General features: G+C 34.9%; 1 protein-coding gene across 4 annotated transcripts in view; it reads left to right on the plus strand.

Annotated features, from left to right (window-relative positions):
• COLP2alpha (alpha-2 collagen) overlaps window positions 1–22315 on the plus strand; it is a 69142-nt gene that overhangs the window by 42965 nt on the left and 3862 nt on the right. For all 4 annotated transcript variants that reach the window (XM_030999854.1, XM_030999855.1, XM_030999856.1 and 1 more), the window contains 37 exon segments: window positions 466–510; window positions 1042–1140; window positions 1582–1635; window positions 2287–2340; window positions 2799–2852; window positions 3325–3378; window positions 4020–4073; window positions 4544–4588; window positions 4973–5026; window positions 5453–5497; window positions 6088–6141; window positions 6536–6589; window positions 7037–7243; window positions 7651–7749; window positions 8491–8544; window positions 9182–9289; window positions 9922–9975; window positions 10549–10602; window positions 11217–11270; window positions 11751–11858; window positions 12520–12573; window positions 12942–12995; window positions 13594–13647; window positions 14166–14273; window positions 14865–14918; window positions 15416–15469; window positions 16063–16170; window positions 16586–16693; window positions 17242–17349; window positions 17767–17820; window positions 18411–18464; window positions 18936–18989; window positions 19698–19769; window positions 20106–20177; window positions 20739–20753; window positions 21269–21331; window positions 21874–22045. In XM_030999854.1, the coding sequence (XP_030855714.1) occupies window positions 466–510; window positions 1042–1140; window positions 1582–1635; window positions 2287–2340; window positions 2799–2852; window positions 3325–3378; window positions 4020–4073; window positions 4544–4588; window positions 4973–5026; window positions 5453–5497; window positions 6088–6141; window positions 6536–6589; window positions 7037–7243; window positions 7651–7749; window positions 8491–8544; window positions 9182–9289; window positions 9922–9975; window positions 10549–10602; window positions 11217–11270; window positions 11751–11858; window positions 12520–12573; window positions 12942–12995; window positions 13594–13647; window positions 14166–14273; window positions 14865–14918; window positions 15416–15469; window positions 16063–16170; window positions 16586–16693; window positions 17242–17349; window positions 17767–17820; window positions 18411–18464; window positions 18936–18989; window positions 19698–19769; window positions 20106–20177; window positions 20739–20753; window positions 21269–21331; window positions 21874–22045 (2662 nt within the window).

Consider the following 22315-nt stretch of genomic DNA (forward strand, 5'->3'; position numbering starts at 1 on the left):
GGTTGAGAATTATTTAAACCTACCCCTCCAATATTTACTTTCATATATCAAATCAAAAGTCTGAGACATATTAAGTTTCTAATCTGTAGTTCACATTGCTAACCCAAGCACTAATCCTAATTAAAGTTAACTTTTTGGAAGTGCTGCAAATCATTATACCTTTTTTAATGGTAGTCCTGTTGTAATAGTCAACTGCAAAATATACATTTATATCTGATCTGCAAAAATATAGCTCAAACATATCCATGTATATTTTGGTCTCCCTTCAAGAAATAGTTGGTGTAAGCATAAACTTCATATATGCATGTATTTTGGAGTACACAGTTCATATAATGTAGCTTGCTCCTTCTGTAAATTTGCAAATGGACTCATATTAATTGTCTGCTTCATGACTCTAAATAATTTTCATTATTATTTTTATTATTTGTTGTCCTAAATACTTATGTTTGAAATTATTGTTGGCAGGGTATCCCCGGATCCAGTGGAGACAGTGGAATTATTGGAGAAATGGTAAGTGCTTTATATTGAACCCTTTGTGTGACGTACGTACAGTAATAACTTTTTACCATCAAAGTTTAATTCACATTTTGTGATAGTTCTTAATGTATACATAGAGATGCTTCAAGAAAAGAAGAGGAAATAAACAATATACTCTCCAAGTAAGAAATTGAAAGTTATGTGTATTAAGGTAGAGGTTAAAGCTTTTTGAAATCAATTTTCAGTTGATCAATTCTACCATTGTTGAACATCAGGCTCATTTATTGCACATTTATTTATTAAGTGCATTGTCAAAAAGTCTTGTAATAAAATGTACTTGGAAAAAGTTTCGAAAGATGTAAATTTTAAGTTGCCCAGTTGCGATTGCCTAGGAATATGTGAAATTTTGTCAGGTATATGTGAAGAGATGTATAGCCACATTCCAGAGTGGTGTGAATAGCCAACAATTGTCAAAGCAAGCATCTTTGTATGTTTTGTCATTGTTTTTTTTTTTAACAGAGATATGTCATTTTATGCATCTCTTTCACTTTTCACGTTTGTCAGGGAATTCAAGGAGAGGTTGGAGGACCAGGCAGGAATGGAGCCCCTGGACTTCAGGGATCTATTGGACCCGTTGGTATTGGTGGAGAAAGGGGAGATGCCGTAAGTACTATTTCGCTCATCTAAGCATTTAACTTAAGCAAACCGACTTTAAGGCAAAAATATTTGCTGATAATCATTGTGACGTCTCATAGTCGATCAAAAACGTGTCACATTAAATGCATGCTAATTTTGCACAACCTATTATGACTCTGTGTGAAAACCATATACCTGCCAATCAAGGCCTCTGAAATAAATGGCTTAAGTCTGCTATGGAGCTGTCTTAAATTTAGGATAAAATACAAGTACTTAGCCCAAGCTTCGATTGCATACCAAAGTTGGCCAAGCATTTTATCTAATCCAAAAACTGAGAAAAATCTATATTTCTGATATAAGTGTCGAAATGAATACCGACCCTAGTACTTTTCATCTATTTGCAAAAGTTCTCGTATTCAGTCATGTATGCCATTGATGTTGATGTAATTGTTTTTGTTCACTTGACAGGGTCTCCCAGGATACATGGGATTGACTGGAAGCCGTGGACCTGCAGGACCATCGGTAAGAATAATTCATCTCTTTGCGGGACAAAGGAGGGTGTTAACTCTCTGTTAAAGTATATGAGGTAATACCCTTCTGAGTCCAACAAGACAATTGATGCATTCTTGCAAATTTTTTGTTTTTATAGAATGGCAGAAGTCATTGCAAATCTTTCAGGGCGATTTTCACAAGACAAAGACAGTATTCAGCTGGTAATTATTGGGTAAATTGTTGTAAAAATCCCCATATGAAAGTACAAATGGAATCAAGTACTTTTTGGTGAAGTAAATCATGATTGTGTTTTTTTATGAATAAAGGATACTTTGATACACCAGAACCTGATAGAGAAAAAAGAAAAAGAACTTTAAAATAGATGCATATTAGGTCAAAAAATCTAATAACAATAGGATATGTTTGTATGCGTGTGGGCTGGGAAGTTTGTTCTCATGCAATATCCATACTTCTTTTAAGATTACAAGGGCATGAAGCTCTTTTTTCTGAATTCAATATCTTCTGCATTGTTTCCTCAGCTTATTATAATTATGCTTTTACTGTTCAGTGTATTCAGGAATGTTTCTTTTTACACATAATAAATAAAGTATGCGATAAAAAATAATTCATTATTTGAGATTTATAAGATTTTAAGATTTCATTGCAATTGTTTTTTTTCAGGGAGCCCGTGGAATTGGTGGAGAACCTGGACCAGCTGGCAACAGTGGATCAGAGGTGAGTGTCTGTGAAATCAATTAACTTTAAATTAAAAATAAAAATTATATTAAAGACCTCTCCAAAGTTATTGAAATGTGAGTGACATGAAAAGAACAAAAATATTAAAAACATGAAAATATGATTGTGTAATCATGCAACGAAGCGTCGTTTATTGAATCTCTGCTTTCAAAATGTAAGGTTTCATCTCATCATATATGAGAGTGAAATGAATGGTTTAGTGAAAAATGTAAAATGCTTATCATATCGAAGTGTTAAAGAATAGAATTGCTTGTTATTACGAGAAAATTTCTTTTGTAATGTTGAAATAATTTAGGAAAGCCGATAAAATGTTAATCTTAAAGCTCAAGATTCATTAAAGCTTCCTTACCTAGATGTCTTGAGAAAAGCAGACGAATAAGTGAATACAAAGAAGGAATTGATATTGATTCATTTATTTGTCATCTTTTCATTGACAGGGAGAAACTGGATCGACTGGACCTTCCGGACCTCGTGGACCAATGGGAGAACTCGTAAGTTTTTATTGTGACTGAGTGACTGCTTTAAAAAAAAAAATCATACGATGTATATTTCTAACTGAAATTGAATTATATCTTCTTACAAAGAAAATGATCGGCCTTAGTTTTTTATTCTGAAAGTAACGGTCAACAGCTCGAAAAATGTAAACTGAGTGGGGTGGTTTACGAGTGAGATGGGGGCCGTGTAAAATGAAAATCAACTTTGAATCAATCATCAAAAATCTGTTTTACTTTCAATCTTGCTGCAATGAATAACATCTATATCTTATCATCCATTGTACAGTGCATTAATAGCATAAATTTAATGTAAGTGACTGTATTGTAAAATGATGATTGATTGATTCATGTGATGGAGATAACATCAATTTTTTGGAGATTGATTTGGACAGTCATTTGTAATTTTCTTATGCTACAGGGCTCAGCTTTCACAAATCATTTTAATTCTAACATTAATTGTTCCTTACAGGGAATGGGTGGTGGACCTGGAATGCTTGGAGCCCCTGGAAACAGTGGATTCATGGTGAGTTTCATAATTTCTAAGCTAGTTATTATTATTCAATTTGTGTTTCTCAGGTTTTGTATTGATAGGGATAGAATGTTTTATAAGTTAATGTATTAATTGAACCATTTGACATTACAGTCTCCAGAAAAATTTGCCTTGAATTCAGGCTTTAGGATCAGTAGGTATGCTGATTATATTATATACATGTACATTTGGTAAGGTATATATCTTCAAAGGGAAATGTATATTATATATATCTTCAAAGGGAAATGTGCTCATGTAATGAAATTTCATTACCTGACCTGCTGGATATGATCTGATTTTGGTGTAAGACACACTTTTCAAAGACTGTAACCAAATTTATCTTTGGCTAAGTATTCACAGGATTAACATTTGAACATACGATTGGTATAATTAACCGATGGCATATGGGATCTGGGTTGATCGTGCATCAAGCTTCTGAGAATGACAACCCAGTATTAAATCAATTAATGATTGGAAATTCATCTGTTTGGAAATGAAACCTTTATCAAATCATTGTATTTGTTTGGACAGTAATTATTTCAAGATTATGTTGTAGATAGAAAATAAGATGGCATAATCCTATGAGATCTTTTGACGTGACTACAAAATTATATATATATATATTTTTATTACAGGGTGATCAGGGCGAGTCTGGTGAACAGGGAAGCCCTGGTGAGCCTGGATCGAGGGTAAGTTGTAGTAAACATCATTGATATCATTACTAGTATTATTGAGGTATTAACAACTGTAAGATAATGAAGCATGTTCCAGAGGGAAGGCAAACATATAAATGTTGCAACAAGGATGCTGGGAAAGAGAAAAGAGAAACTCAGTGATTTTGGCTATTCTTTATTTCACAATCACTGGTCTTCATGGCAATGTTTTTTAATGATTTTTAATATGAATTAGATGTAGCAAAAGTCAATTAAAGAATTAATTGAATTTATTTGTCATTAAAAAGTGCATATACATTGTGGAACATACAAAAAAGAAAATAAGAAATGAATCAATATACCTTGATAGGATAATCCAAGAAAGCTGATAAGTAGCTATTTCCAATGGGGTTTTCAATGTGTTTTTTGTATTTGCTTGCATGTTTGTGGATCTATTGAAAGCTCTTTTTGAGGTGTTTCACTGTGTCTTGATCATTCTATTTCAGGGAACTAATGGCGAGCCTGGTACCCCTGGACAGACTGGACCCAACGTGAGTATACTATTGCTTTCTTTTAGGGTACAACTTCTAATTGAGATAATACTAGTCTGTTAAAGATGGTAGAATATGTAAAACATTGTTTATACCTGTAATTCACAAATAAAAAGTACTAAAATCTTTATTAAGGACATACATGTAGCATACACTAAGTGAGACGGTAGCATGTTTTAATAGCCCATTGAATACCACAATTTAAATTGTTAATTATCTGTTGTTTTAATGATCTCCGTCAGAGATCTTTACTTGAAATGTGTACAAGTCAGCGTTTGTTGTTGGGTTTCTTCTTTCAGTTGTGAGAAGCAAAATTTACCCCCTTAACTCTCATTTTTTAAACAATTTCTTTAACAATTTCTTTTTCTCTGTTCTTTGTCACAGGGCGCACCTGGTGAAGACGGTCTTGCTGGAAACGATGGAAAGACTGGCGCAACCGTAAGTTTACAGTTATATGCCCTTTAATACTATGCCAGTAATCATACTTTGCACAGGTTCTTCTAAGCACAAGTCTTTTTATGTCTATGATAGCAAGAGGCACCTCTCTACATAGTCCACTCGTCTATTGATCATTGCCATATTATTGTCTTTCCCTAAGAAAAGGTATGCTTGTATCGTGCGTGATGACAAACAAAGAGTTTCCACAAGCAAACTAATGTCAAGTGATGTAGAGGATTGCAGGAGATATTGAATTTAAGAATAATTCAGTTCCAGTGAAGGCTTGTTTTTGCTGTAATTTGTAATGTTCAGGACAAGGTGTGCACGGGAAAGACATGGCATTACGTAAAAGCATGCACTTTTCCAAATTGAATACACACAAAACTCATGTGACTGTCAATCTATTATTATTATTTCTCCTTACAGGGTACCCCAGGTAGGAGTGGACCTCCTGGAGCCAATGGTGACCGAGTAAGTTATCTCTCATTCTTTAAAGTTCTTTGGAATAGAACCTAGAAGGAATTCATTCTTCCAATTACACTAGAATTCTATAAACAGTAGTTGTAGATGTGTTCACATAAATGTGTAAAGAACATTGAAAATTAGTCTTAATTGTGATATGACAATTCATATACAGCTCATCAAGGTTGGTTTCAAATGATCCAATTTTTATTATGTATTTTTTTAATACTAAAGTCTGTATATATATATGTGAACAAAATTCATGAGTTTTAGGGGAAGGGCATGATAAAATTTGAATGGGAATTCGATCAGGAGATTGACCTTCATAAAAATAAAAAAATTAATTTGTTTTCTTTATTCAGCTGGAGTTAGGGTATTATAGTTTTCAAATGAATTTGAAAAAAAAGAGTTGCTGGTAAATGGTGTATTATAGATGAATATTTGTATCATTGTAATTTCACTACATTCATTATCCATTAAAAATCCATTTAAAAACTTCTTGATACAAAGTTGTTAAATGAGCACGAGTTCCTTGCAGTTGTTGATGTTCCCCTTGGACTTTCAATAATTTAATATGTGATATTTGTTTTTGTGTTCAGGGAGGCATGGGACCCCCAGGAGCACAAGGACCCCCAGGCATTGGTGGAGAAACTGTAAGTACAATGAGATGGTTGAAAATTGTAAAATAATGCACACTATATGTCATCAATTTGATTAGGTCTTCCAATAACCTTGGATCTTTGAGATTGTCTAACCTCAGTATTGTTGTCAGGGTTTACATATTTTTATGTAAAAAATGTTTACAGAGTTGTATATCTTTCTTTTCATAAATGATGCATTGGTGTTGTCGTGAATAAAATTTCACAATGGTACTGCTATTTCAGGATAAGTGTCATTCGTACGAGAGGATTATTTAGTGGAGGATAACTGAAAATTACAAATTTTTTAAAAAGGTTAATCGGTTTTAGAAATGCCCCAAGTGATACCACATTTTTCTGTTGATGTCTGATGTTTGACATGTTGCATTCTTTTTATAATCATTCATAGGGATTCAATGGCAACACTGGAATTCAAGGAACCCCTGGAACCCGTGGAGAGGCTGTAAGTATATTTCCTATGTTTTCATCTTAAGATACCGGGAGAACTACCATTTCATTCATCTCGCTCATTCCCAAACTGACACTGCAAGTCCCCCAATCGACCATTCGCTCAGAAGAGGTGTCATAGTTAGGTGGTTTAAGTACTTGACTGGAAATGTATTTGCATTTTGGAATGAATTTTGTTGAAATGTTTGAAGACGGAATTTTCAGTTCAATGATGGATGGAATTAAGTTAGTCCCACAAGAAGAGAGAAATGGAGAGAAATGCATAGTCTTTCAGATGAGTACCAGAAGATGTGGCTTTCATGTCTATTGCCTTCTCTGAATAAATATGATTAGACCATTCCAGAGATAACATATCCAAATGACCTTAAGCTGCCCATGCGCAGATAGTATCTCCAAACTGGCTTTACTTATTAGAGAAGATTTGTTTTTTTCCTCACTCCAGGGTGTTGATGGAGAGCCCGGTGCAGCTGGTCAATCTGGTCTTCCTGGATCTCCTGGTAACCGTGGAGATTCTGGTACCCAAGGACCCGTTGGTATTGGTGGATCTCAGGGAGCCCCTGGTCAACCTGGATTGACTGGAACCCGTGGAGCCCGAGGAAACAATGGACCTAGTGGACCCCGTGGAGGACTCGGTGTCTCCGGAGACGCTGTAAGTACTGGGACCCGTTTCACAAAGCCCTTTTTTCAATGACAAATGACAAAAATCAGTGACAAATCTGCTGATAACCAATCAGAAGCAAGGATTTCAGAAGCTTATAACAAAAACTGTCAATCGTCACCGATGACAAGTTTTGTGAAACACCCCCCTGGTCTCTTGCTCTCTTTGTCATGTACCCCTTTTAATTCTCCACTAGTATATCCTCAGCAGTTGTAACAAAGTAGCTGGGGAATAGAAAGACCTTTCCAAATTTCTGAATTTACAGTACATGTTATTATATCATAGGGTGATCAAGCCTGAAACAATTCAAAGTATCCATGTACTATAATTCTATTTCACATGGTTGATATTGAGGTCTGCAAGTGCATGACAATCTTGTTTTTCAATCCATTTTACAGGGCGAACAAGGTCTGCGTGGAGCTGCTGGACTCCAGGGAGCCTCAGGTATTGTTGGAGAACGTGGAACCGAGGGACGTTCAGGACGAAATGGAGAAGTTGTAAGTATACTTTTAAAAAAAGACTGCAGTTTCTGCGTTGAACTTGAAAGTTGAAAGGCAAATATGTCCTGTTTGGTATGAAACATGAAATGTGTTGTGTACATTGAACTGTTAAATTGTTCTTAATTATAATGATATTAATAATAAAAAGTTAAAAAAGAAATACTTTGTATTGTTGACCAAGGGAGTCTGTTCTCTCTGAGGGCGCTGCAATCATGTTGTAATCAGAGCCATATATATATATATATATATATATATATATATATATATATATATATATATATATATATATATATATACAGAGTTTGGCCAACTGGGTTTCACTAGGTCTCAACATGGCTTATATTCTTTTGTTTTGTGCTTGCCCAACAAAGCAGTAGTCACCAAATTGTGTCCAGCTCGAACTGGGGTGGCCACACTATGTGTATAGATGGCTCTGATTGTAATTGACCTGCGATCAATTGTGATTGAATTGTCAAATTAGTTAATAGATTACCTGGGTGAGACCCTCTCCTATGACTCTAAATTTCTGATCCTTGAGGTGGTTTATGAATCTGATATGTGGAGTGATTCAGCAACATAATTTCTGATACTTCTACTTACAAATGAGGACAAGCCTTGTCTGATGACTCACCGAGTCATGGTAGCTCAACAGTCAGTAAGAACTAGAATGTATGTATTAGATAGTTATTGTATGGTTCATGGCACTTCACATTTCTCCTCTTCCCTCGTCATTGACAGGGACCTACTGGAATTGGCGGAAGCATGGGACAACCTGGTCTTCGTGGATTACCTGTAAGTAAAAGATATTATCATTCTATACTTAATGAGTAGTTTCCTGTGTTGGAAATAAGTAAACTAGTCATTTCTTGTATTGTCCTTTGGTTAAAAAGAACACTAATAAAACGTTATATGTAGTCCATTTATCACCAATGTTCCTTCAATCATAAATATTTCATTAATCACTGTATATTAGGAGAGTTCAATTTTTGTTGTCAGTTCTAGTAACATTTCTCTTGCCTTTACTATTTAATTTGTTATATTATTAAATTCAAGGAAACCGGTTTGATTTGGGCGCAAACATAATCATTTTGTCAGTTTTTGTTTTACTTGAGTCTAATCCTTATCAAGCAAACCTTATCCAACACTGAATTAAAACAAATATATACTTTAAAACTTTTATTTATCAAGTAATTCGTACATACATCTTGATAACAATAATCATAAAATCACTGCACAATGATTACAGAAGGTAAAAACAGATGAAAAACATCAAGCAATACAAAAATAGTGGGTTACACTTCCCTTTCTACAGTGTATATCATAGGATATATAATTAACACTATGAATTAATACAGTGTATGTTGGGTAGCACATGTTTGCTTTATCATGATTAATACCATTTCCCTCCCTTTGATGATTATGTTCTCAGGGACCACCTGGTCTTCGTGGTGGTGTTGGAGGTCTTGGTGAGATGGGTACACAGGGTGACCGTGGACCATCTGGACCCTCTGGACCCTCTGGAAGGACTGGTGAAGCTGTAAGTATATAGCCTTTTCTTCCCTAATTAGTAAATTCTCATCAATCGAGGCTGGTATAGGATGAAAGGGTCTCTGTATGAGCTGCTGGTGATCATTGAGATTACGGAACCAAAGTTTCATCGTTTTCTGTTATTCTTTGCTATTTCACTCACTTTTTATTAAAAGCCATTCAGCATAAATCAGAAGATCATGAGAAATATTTTGAGATTTTTAAAGATTTTCATTGCCATTCCAAAGCTGCTTGCAAAGTACACAATCAAATGCATTGTATATTATTCCTTTTGTTAAAAAAAACAACCATTCTAGTCTAGTCATGTTCTCAAATCTTTTGAATAACATTTGCATTTGACATATTGACTGAAATTAGAGAACTTAAAATCCTGTTTGAATATGAGAATGTTTTTATGTTTTACATTACATATTTTATAAAGAGGTTTTTGTTAATTCCTCTGATCACATCATAATCAGTAAAAACAGATATAAAGTACTGTGCATGTATGAATCCAGAAATGCCTTCTACTCTCAATATATCATACTAATAACTGCATTAACAAAATCTTGTATCCTTCTTGTGAGATAAATTTAATTCTATTCAGCCGAGGTAACTTTTTTTCTTTTTTTCCTTTGCTAGGGTGGCTTGGGACCTTTGGGACCTATGGGTGTGACCGGACAACGAGGAGACAATGTAAGTAACATTTCAAATGTTTCATTAAATATCAAGAAAGGTCACTATCACCTTGACACTTGTTCAGTATTGAGAGGAAAATTTACAACTTAAATTTACAACTGTCTTTTTTGCAACATAAACATATATACACTGTATAAGCAAATGACTCAAAAATCAATCTGTTGAAAGATGAATACTTACCATACTTTTTTGTTAGATTTGAGGCATCTGTACTTAGTTTAAGCTGAATTAAAATGCAATACTATCACAAGTTTTTATGTTTGATTTTTGATTCCAAATCAAGAAATGTACTGAAAGTCAGATACCTGAAAGTGGTATAATATTGTACCCAAACCAAAAAAAGGGTTAGTGTGATTGTACCTGGCTATCTGTGTAGATATTGTGATGAAGTATTTGTTGTAAGTGAAATGGTGTTGTATTATCACAATTATACAACCAACTTTTTGGACGACTATGCTGAAGTCCTGTTGACATTTATTTTTAGATGGCATAGTTATGTTTTTATATGTGTAGCATAATGAGGTGATTTGCTAATTAATCAACATCATGTCTCCCCTATTTTCCCTCCAGGGCAACCCCGGAGACCCAGGACCAAACGGACCCTCAGGACTAAAGGGAACACGCGTAAGTGTGAAATCCATACCAAAGATAAATAGTGTATCTTAACAGTCTTCTAGCTGTCATTAGTGATGTATGAAAACATGCTGTGAATTTCATACGAGTAACACGAGAGGGATCAAAAGGAAGCATGTGCTAGTTGAATTTATACTATAGGTTAGAATTATTGTATCAAAACTTTTAGATAGCTCTCAATGTATTCTGGAATATTTAACCAAAGTAACAATGAACTCTCATCACAGCTGCTCTCTCTCTTTCTGTAATTCTTGAATTCCTGACATCCTCTAGTAGCATTCTGGAAGTGACTAATGAGTCCTTTACACACTTTTTCAAGAGATATGTTTCATAACTCTGAAAGTAGTATGAAATATGAACGTAATGCATGCAAAAACATGTTAGAAATAGGTAAGAATGTTGATTTTTAACTTAAACATGTCTTAAGAATGGAATGAAGCTAATGGTAAAATCTAGAAGCAGAGAGTGGTTGACTGACATGACCGCCAAAGTCCATAGATATGGCAATGAGAGAGCGAGAGAGATGAAGAAGCAAGGAAGCAAGCGTGTATAATTGATAAGAGTTTTATTTTTGAACAAATTGTTATTGATTGTTTTTGATGCAGGGAGCTGGCGGAGAGAAGGGATCAATGGGATCTCGTGGAATCCCCGGAAACCCTGTAAGTATTCACATTTTTCGTATTTTTCGTATTTTTGCCTGGATAAAGAATTTATGCAAATGTGTTTTGATCGGACAATAGTGATACCATGTTATCACATCAAATGAAGGTTAAATTCTTGTAATTTACAAATAAAAATAGCACATTCTATGATTCTCACAACATGTTTCCAAATATGTGTGTGGCTTTCATGATCTTCAATTTTTTTTATTAAAACTTGAAACAAGTGATTTATTTAAAGAATGTATAAATCTTTCATAGAAACTATGAACAGAATATATGACAGAATAAATGTTGACTAGTTTAGAATTCACTTATGTGATGAATATTCATCAATGTTTTATTCTGTTACCAATCTTCTTACTTAAAGTACAAGAACAATGTTAAAGTTTATTTCCCCATTCATATGTGTTGTAATAACAGCACTAGCTATCATCTGTCACTCATAAATACTCATTGATGGTTTGAATTGATTTGCAGGGACCTGGTGGCGCCCCTGGTGAACGTGGACCTAGTGGCTTGAACGGAGAGAAGGGAGAAGCTGGACCTTTTGGTAGCCAGGGTAGACCTGGTAGGAGCGGACCTCAGGTCAGTATTTTAAAGCCCCACTACACTACTTAAAGCTACTTGCGCCCTCTATATAGCAAACAATGCCTAATTGGTGCCTGTTGGTCCCCATGATCCCCTTTTTCTTATTTAAATTGAGAGCCGTTTAATGAGATAACAACCTGTCAGTGACCTTGCATGGCGGTCTAATCCTTGGCCAAACTAGTACAGACGGGCTTTAAATCGAAAGTGAAAGTGAAATTGAAACTGAAATTGAAGTTGTCATAAAACATTGCATCAAAACATGTAGTCCAAGGGCTTAAATTCTTCAATTATGTAATAAAACAACATGTGCAAATATATTAATATCAACATTAAATCTTGGACGTATCAATTATATGTAACCATGTCAAAATAAGACTTAGCCACTTGGACACTTAGCCACTTGGACATTTAGCCATTACAGTAATATTTGAATGTGTATTGAACATACTGTGTGTTTGTAGTAAATGTTTTGTAATTGTTGCATTTACATGTCGATTTCGTAGTAATTAAAACTAAGTAATAACCTCGAAACATGTACTTGTTTATTTTGACATATGGTGGTTTTGTTATTAATTTTTTACCATACATGAACAACTGTCATTCTGGATGATGTTGAAGGAACTTATATTGATCAAGTTTAAATTGTATTGTATTGCAGGGTAACATGGGCGCCCGTGGAGAACGTGGTGAAACTGGCAACCAAGGAGCACTTGTAAGTATAATATTTTTATACTTCTTATATTTTGTTTCTTTGTGTTATACAACAATGAAATGACATGCTACACATAGTTCTGTTTTTTTAAATTTGCTGTTCGTATGAAGAATTGATGATAAAGAACAAAAATTTAAGTACATGAATATGAAGTGAGCAATGAAGAGCTTTGCAGTTGAGAGTGCTGATCTACATAAATTAATTGTTTAGATATTTTTTCTGTATTTACTGATTTTTCTAGTCATCACGAAGAAGACGAGTTTAAGTTAATCATAATTCTTCACTGCCTCTCTCTGACTCTTGCTCTCTCTCTCTCTTTCTCTCTCTCTCTCTCTCTCTCTCACTCTCTATTTACCTCTTTACTACAGGGACCTAGTGGATCATCTGGAATGAATGGACCTCCAGGAGTCGTTGGAGAACCAGTAAGTAATCCAACATACCTGTAGTTCATGACTGACAGTAGCCTACTGTGCAGAAATGTTAGAAATATAACATGTTTCAGCTATTTCCATTGTGATACTAGGCAAATCTATTATTATGTTTAGAGCAGTGAATTACATGCAAGGTTATTTAACTCAATTTTTCATATCATTGTGGCAATTTTTTTTTAATAGCTACCGTAATGTATTTTCACTTCATCATACACAAAATTGAATGATATATGTTCCTGTAGTCTACAGTAAAGCATTGTTAAAAGGATGCATTTTGTTCTAGATGTTTTTCCTTGTTGTATACTGTCATCTACTGTATATGCCGGAATCATTCTATGAACAATGTTGTACTTGAACACCACATACTCCGAATTGCATAATACTAAGTAAGATTGAAAAAATTGCATCATGTTTGTTTTCTAGTTGTATATATCATCTGTTTGGAGGCAGAAGGGTGTTGACTCGCATGCTTTCACATAGAGTTAACGACCTTCCGGCTCTGAACAGACACTACCAAGCATCTTTATGAAGTGGTAGTGGGTTCCTTCTGAGCCAGCCTTAGTAACATGTTTTCTGTTGTTCCTGACAGGGACCTACTGGACCCGTTGGACCAACTGGCCGCTCTGGTGAAGATGGACGTATGGTAAGTATATAGTGGATATGTGTTTTTTTTAAAAGAAAAATGTGTTAATTTAGGTGCAAATAATATTTCATTCTTCATTGTTTCATTCATTCATTGTGCACTTACAAACATACCTGAAAACGGCTAAACTATAAAATGCTTTAAGAGGAACAGGTCAGTAAAAGTTTGAGCAAATTCTGATTAAAAATCAAACACAAATTGGTAACTCTGTGACGTATCTTGCAAGGATCCACCCCATTTGCTCTGTACAAAAAGAATAAGTACTTTCTACTTGCCCTAAATAATATTTGTAATCATACATGCACCCTAAATATAATGAATGCAAATACCCTTGTATGAAACAAATCTATTACATTATCAGTTTTGTTTATACCAGCTATTTATAAGGGTGGACTTTCCCATTTACAGTATATCTTAGAAAGTTGGATGATTACACAATAAACCTGAGATAGTTTATCATAATCAGAACCACAAGACAAGTATCTAAAGCCATTTGTGTGTTTCCTTCGTGTGTGTAGGGAAGCCGTGGACCTCAAGGAAACCAAGGAGTACGTGGACCCCCAGGAGTCCAGGGATTGATGGGATCTCAGGGAAGCAGCGGAGAAGATGGACGTGATGGACATGTGGTGAGTGCATGGACTCGATCAAGCTATGTTATCATGAAAGAAACTGCCTAAAGTGTTAGGGAATGGTTTATATATGTAATGAATAGGAACGATCGAGTTTAATTTCAAATTTTTAATCATCTACTTTATTTCAAATTGACAAAATCGATCTTCCTGAAAATGTCAAACATTGAAAAGCTTAAGACACAGATATTCATAGATGGGACCAAATATTATTACTACATTAATATTCTTTCATGTAGGAATAGAAAGGATAACATAGTTCTCACAGTATTTGTTGCCTTTACCATCAAGCAGCAATTTGTTGTGGTCTCCTAGGACATAAATTGTTTAACAATTATTTATTCCCAAGTGTTTCATTTTACCTTAAAAGAATACACAACTTTATGGAAAAGTTTTGATGTTAGATTGGCCTAAATTGTTATTAAAAATAAATTTACATAAACCTGTGACCATAATAGTGAAGAACATTTCTGTCAAAATGTTAATTTGTAAATATTTCAGTATATTTATTCATTCATTCATTCATTTATTCATTTACCCATCCATCCTTTCATTCATTCATTTTTTTATTTTTCTTATTGCCATCAGGGACCTCCTGGACCTATGGGAGCCATGGGACAGGCTGGAAATCTAGGAAACTTGGTAAGTCAGACAAGTCACCTCTCTTTGAAAAAAAATGTTACTTAAAACTTTCTGAATCGTGGCCCGATCTCATCCAAGAACTTCAGTTTTGAGCTTTTTCTTTGTATTAAATACCTCTATTATGAAGTTTATTTCAAAAGAAGTTAAAATGAAATGAAGATTGCAAGTCAAAATGCCATAGAGGGAAATATATGTATTGTTATGGGAATGGCTTTGTACACACATTCACAAGTTATTGCATTTGCAATATAGGATATCAAACATGTTATAAGACTTTGAAAAGTGTTCATGATTTGGGTTGGCTGTAATTTTGATATGGAGAATGAATTTTATGATTTAACTGAAGGATTGATAATTTGATGTAACCATTCAATTTTGTGAGCATTGGATGGGTTTTGAGGTGTGAACCAAGATAGAAGAGTAGTCTTAGAGATGTATAATCTGCTAAACCCAGAATATTATTATATATTATAAATTGTTTTCATGTTGTTTTATAGGGATCTCATGGATTCATGGGTCCACCTGGACCTGCCGGACCCCAAGGAAGACCTGTAAGTATGATCATGATATTTCCCCACTGATCAATTCATCGAAGTGCCTCAGTAGAGGAAAGTTTGAAATGTGCTTGAAATGAACTTAATATGTACTTGAAATGAACTTAATATGTACTTGAAATGTACTTGAAATGTACTTGAAATGTACTTGAAATGTACTTGAAATATACATGTTGCCTGTCTGACTCTTTGCAATGACATAAGATATGTTCTGGAACAAGATTTTACTGCCTTAAACCACTCTACAGATTTCTTTGGCTTTTTTCATAGGTCAAATGATGAAAACTAAGGGGGTTACTAAACCCAATTCTTTTCTGCAATATGCCCTTATCTATGTCATTTCAAAGACCTAATGCTGAAATCCAGTTTATATTTATGAATCTTAGGTTTACTCAATATTTTGATCAGATTTCCTGCTCAAAATACTTTATTAATTTTCATGTCATGTTTCATTCACCCAATGGTCTGTATGACGTTAATTTGAATCAAATTCCTGCGTAAAATACAGTTGTTTTTGTCCACATTACATTATTTTTCACTGACTTGACATAGTATTTAATACATTGTTCTTGTAATCTTTTGTTACCTAGGGAGTCAGTGGCGAAGCTGGACGTGATGGAGCCAATGGAGAGCGTGGAGAAGGTGGACGCATGGGACCATCCGGACCTGTGGGAGTCCGTGGAATGCCAGGAAGTGATGTAAGTTTTGTTCCAGGGTGCTCTGGCATACTGTATGCTCCAGCACCATTTCCTCTAGGCTTCATTTTGTCAAAGATATAGGGTTAAGGATTAGAAATTTTGATAAGTTTCACCCCGTGAACCTCTGGTTCAATAACCTCACGAGGGGATAAGTCTAGATACAGTACAGTGAATTCTTGTTTTCCAATCATTTTATCACATGCTAAAGCCGAGGGAGTAATTTCCAAAGCTCTTTGGAAGTGCATAGAGATGTTACAATGTGATATGCGCTATACAAGAACCGAATATTAGTATTATGTTTTTGTGGTACTCTGTGTCACAGTACTGTATACTTACAGCTACAATTAAGTATATGTTATTATGGCTCTGACTTTTAGATAAATAGTAAAATGTTTTGAAATGTCTGTACATGCAGGGCCGTGATGGTAAGGATGGACCAGCTGGACCCGTTGGACTTGTTGGTGGTCGTGGAGACACCGGAGCCAAGGGAAACAACGGAATGAACGGACTTATGGGACCACGTGTGAGTATATAGCTAGCTATAGTTGGTTTTTCATCGCCAGTTTGTTCAAGGAGATTGATTCAAACTATTATTTGTATTATTTGGTCAGGAAAGGAACAATACCCCTTTCATTTAATAGTGAGTAGTATACAAATATATACTTTCTTGAGAGTTTCTGGTTAAAACTATGGGCAAGAGGTTACTCCAAAATTTAGAATCAAGCAGAATAACTCACCAAAATAATTAATTAGACTGCGACTCAGCGTAGATTGTACAGCGTGAGAGCCACCACACGGCGGGAGTTGCCTGCTGGAGGCATTTGAAACCTTGTACATTCACTAAATTTCAACTCCCAAATAGGAATTTTACAGAGCAACCTTAGAATGGTTGAAATATTTCTGGTCACTTATCCGTTGGCCCATATAATACAAGGTAAAAAATATTTTTTGAGTTTTCACATTCTAGCTTCATATTTTATAAGGTGATTGGTAGACTTGTAAATTTGGGGCCATGCAAGCATATCATGCGTTATGTATGTCTAACGTGATGCGTTTTCCTTTGAATGACAGGGACCTTCTGGAATCATGGGAGCACAGGGAGAACGTGGAAACCGTGGCAAGCAAGGAGCACAAGGATCTGTCGGCAACGTTGGAGAATCTGGTGGCACTGGACCCATGGTAAGTTGAATACATTTGTCCAGCTATAGCCGATGTTGTATGAGAATGCTAAAAAGTCTTTGTGTCAATTTTTTATTGCACAAAAAAAACGAAGAACAAATATATATATATATATATATATATATATATATATTCATATATATGCATATTTTTTTTAATGACAATGAATTATGGGGAAAAATAAGCTTTGATACACAGGATCTGAGAATAATGTTCACCTTTGGAAGCCAGATAGAGTTTTAGGAAAGAAATGAGAGAATGCCAATTTTATCTCTTGAAGACAACGAGAAATCCCGTACACATACTAGGTTAAATGTTTTTGATGCCCACGGTGGAAATGATGATAGCGACCAAACTGCAAATCTATTATATTCTTTTCTATATAACTATCATCACACATGTTTTTCTTTCTTCTAGGGATCTATGGGACCTGCTGGAGCCCGTGGTGAAGTTGGTAGCCAAGGAGCCACCGTAAGTTTCCAAATTTACTTGCCCTTTTATGTATTAAAAAAGTCTTTTCACCCCATTGTTATATTTCGAGGTTTAATTTCACTAAGATAGTTTTTTAAAACAATCTATTTGCATCAACTCAGTGATAGTCTTTATTAGGGTGATGACAAAACTGCATTTACATTCACATTAGGTTTAAGTTGTAAATCTTTTGCCAATTGTTTATGTGAGGGAGAAAAACAGATCTTTACAATGAAATGAAGTACCGGTATATGTGAAGAGTTTTGTTACAAAGTTGTAGATGATGTAGATCCATTCCAAGAATCGGTTCAAACAAATGCAAATAGAATTACAATTATGACGATCCATTTTGAAAGATATAATGAGATGAAAAGAAAGTTGTAGAAGATTAGGACTACTCAATTATTTCATGTGTGCTATTGTAATTCTTATTCATTCATGTTTGTTTAGCCCAAAACCATTTCTCATTCATCAGGAATAAGATGAGAAGAAACATGTAGCAGAAGATACAGATATAACTTATTTTTCTTCATTAGTGTTATGAATATTAATAAGCATTAAACCATTTCTCATTCTGCTCCACATTATAGGGACACAAAGGACAGAATGGTATGCCCGGTATGCCTGGTATGATGGGAGTTGCTGTAAGTATTCATCTTTCTTTTCAGTCCAGATTTAAGGTGCATGATGGGGGGGGGGGGGGGGGGGCTTAGTTTGCAGGCCCAAACCCTTGTCACAGTCTGCACAGTGAGACTAGGCCGACATCGTACTGCATAGGCTCTGTTACTTGAGCTGCTTCAGACACTGACAGAGACTGTCAGAGCTAGACTCTGCTCAAGGCTTTAGGAGATGTGGTATTTATGACATAAAAGATACCATTTAGAGGCTTGTGGATGATATTCCTAAATCAAACTTTCATCAATATTTCACTCATTTTTGTAGAGACGGACATTTGTGTGTTTGTTGTGTGTTTTAAATCAGAATTAGGCTGTTAGAGATAACCAAACAATGATTTTGAAGATGATGTTTTCCCTGTTTTAAAATTCATGCTTTGATGTGTCTATCAGTGATATGTAAATTAAATTTTAATATTGTTTTGTTTTTCATTTGCTTAGGGTGAGCCAGGAAACAATGGAGAAGGTGGACCACAGGGTATCCGAGGTATCCCCGTAAGTACTTCATTCTTTCCTTATTCATTTATAGAGTATTGGTAAAGAAGAACTAGGCCCTGTTTCATAAAGCTTGATATAATAATAATAATAATAGTGGGTTCTTGTATAGCGCTCATGTAAGTCAGATTTGACCCTCCTGGCGCTCATGATTATTACCCTGGCTTTAGTACGGCTGCCATACGGCGCTCTAGCATTTCAAGGAATAAATTCCTACCAGGTACCCATTATCTTCACCTGGGTGGAGTGTAGCAAATGTAGATCAATGGCTTGCCAAAGGACATTAGTGCGGCGGCAGGACTCAAACCGCGGACCTTGTGATCAACGGTCCAGCGACGTATCCACTCGACCCCAACAAGTTGCAAAAACTGTTGTAAGCTACTGAAATCCTGACATCTAATTGGCTGAGATCAAATTTGTCATAGAATGTTATCATTTGTTATTGATAACAAAATCAAGACATATCCAATGGGTTAATAAGATCTCATTAATGAGGGCCACAATCTTGTAATATTTTGAAGAACTGCAATAATGAATTTGGAGATTTGGTTGTTGTTGCAAGACAAGCTGCATACCACTACCAGATAAGATGAGTCAATGTCATATATATTATCTCTCATTCTCTTGTTCATTCAAATGTGATGTGCTCTAGACCCTTTAAGAATGAAGTGATAATCTTGTAAATAAATCTTTTTCTTTTATTTTTAGGGAGTTGTTGGAGAGGGTGGAAAGTCTGGACGAGGAGGACCTCGTGGACCCCCTGGACTTCGTGGAGGCAATGTAAGTACCATCCTTACTGTCATTTAGAGATTCTCATACAGCATATCTTGAGGTCTAGTAATAGAATTACATTTTATTTGATACTTGCTCAGAGAACATGTATATATCTCTTAAATGTTTTCATAGAGGTGGGAGATGGAGATCTGCATAATAAACAAACTGCTAAAAAACTTTTCTGGAAATCATATTTCCTGATTTTTTCATTCATCATTACTCAGCTATCATAAGCTTTCCATAAAAAAAATAGAAATTTAGTGTCGTTTATTGAGGGATAATACAAATACTTGTGTGTTCTATTGTGGAATAATGCAATACCTATTTGTTGTTCTATTGTAGGGAGGACGTGGAGAGCGTGGAAACCTTGGACCTTCAGGACCCCCAGGCCCAGCTGGACCCCCAGGACCACCCGTAAGTCAGTCTCACATTATCTATGATGATCATTAATTAAGATGTGGTGAATTGGGGATGTAATGAAATTGAGATGTGTTGAAATGGGATGCTTTTATTGTCATTCAAATTAGATATTAAATAGAAATATGTTTTCTGATCTTGAATAATGAAAACAACAAGAGAATATAGAAAAAGAGAAACGGTGGGCAGGAATTTTTTAGTTAATATGACATTTTACAATTTTTTTTAATCTGTTAATCTTTGCGTAGCTCTTTGTACAAGTTCATCTTGGTTTGTAGTCTTTAACAAAATGTTTTGTATGTTTATTGAATCAAATATGATGTGAAATATGTTGTGAAGTCACAAATTCAACCTGAAAAATTCAAACAGTCGACAGCAATATGAGATCGAATTTTATGAACATTGTTGCTGAAGAAAGGATTTACCTTGTACATGAATAATTAAAAACAGAAAACCGAAACAGAAGTGAGTGATGTATGCATCAAATCCGGACAAAAGTACCTGTTATATTAAAAAAGAAAATTAATATGTTTTTCTTGTTTTTGTCTGTTCATACAGGGTGAAGTCTCAATGGTAAGTCTTTTGTTTATTTCATATATGTATCCTATTCGAATATAACACATTGATCACAGCAGTGATTCCCAGTGTTTAGTAATGCAGATACATGCATCAATAAATAATACAGATGTCGGAAGCTATAATTAAAAATAAGTAAATTGTTCCTTTGATTTGAACTGAAAGTACACAAATTGTAGATCACTTGATTAAAAGACATGTTCATGTATATTTATTCAGATTTGAACAAAGTATTGTAATTCAGTGGGCTGTTCCTATTCATAAATAGGAGTTCTTTGTAGCAAACATAACCTAGAAATTGTGTTTATGCCATGCCGAAAAATGAAATTTGAATTTGTCAAGACATTATATAAAGCTCTATCAAGTATAAGTCTGGACTTATTCATATTAACTTAACCGCAGGCGTGGACAAAAGCTTGCCTAATAAACTTTTAGGTTAGTAAAAGCTTAAACTACATGTTATAATTACCCCAACCACTAAAATATTTCACACTGTTATCATTTTTCTACAGGCCGCTATGCCACGTATGCCACAACAACAACAATCTAAGGGACCTTCTCAGTATTCTCACTACGTAAGTACACTGTATGTAAGGCAACTCACACGTAACAAGAAACATGCTATTTACAGATTTGTGGTCTTTAATGCTGGTTTCAATACAAAATGTTGTACAAGGATGAAGTTTACAGTACAATCTTTGTTTGTGTGAGATCAATTCTTTATCGCCAATAACTAGCCTTCTTGTTTTCAACTGTGTATTTTTCATGATGCATTTTTCCATATTTATCTCAAACGGTTTGTATTGAATCAAACATGAAGAAAAAAAAACCTCCCTGAGAATAAAATTGAATAAAATCCTGCTTACGATTTTCAAGAAGTGTCTGAAAACACATCTTTTCTAAATTGTTGTAATATTCCTCTCTGTTTGTAATTAATTTACTAGTAAGCTTCATTTGATAATGTTTTCTCTCTTTTTTTGTTTGTTAGTATTTCTTGCTTATGTTATTATTATTATTATAACATACATTAAAGTCCCAACCAATATTATTCTTATTATAACATACATTAAAGTCCCAACCAATATTATTCTTATTATACTTATCATCATTTCCACAGTACCGTGACGAGATCCCCAAGACCGTGGAGCAGCTCGACAGGACCCAATTCCAGATTTACCTTGCCAAATTCGAGAGCGAAATCCTCTCCCTCATTGAACCTCTGGGAAGCCGTGACCAGCCCATCCGTAGCTGCAAGGACCTCTTCAAGTGCTACCCAGAAGCTGAAGATGGTAAGAGAATACTCCTACAACCATTTAAATAAGGTTACATATGTACATCCATTTTTATAGAAAATACATAACAAATTACTTACAAGTTTTAACCACAGCATGGGATAAAACTAATTCCAATAAAGCAGCAGGCCATGCCTGGATCTATGCAAAAGTCCTATTTCTACTGCACAAGTTGAAGATTGCCTATTAAAGTCAACGCATTTCACTAAGTCCTGCGTGGTTGACTGTATACAACTCTGGCTTTATATAATTTCATATTTTAGTATA

This window comes from Strongylocentrotus purpuratus, unplaced genomic scaffold, assembly GCF_000002235.5.
Source record: "Strongylocentrotus purpuratus isolate Spur 01 unplaced genomic scaffold, Spur_5.0 spur5_scaffold_6, whole genome shotgun sequence".
Classification (NCBI taxonomy): Eukaryota; Metazoa; Echinodermata; class Echinoidea; order Camarodonta; family Strongylocentrotidae; genus Strongylocentrotus; species Strongylocentrotus purpuratus.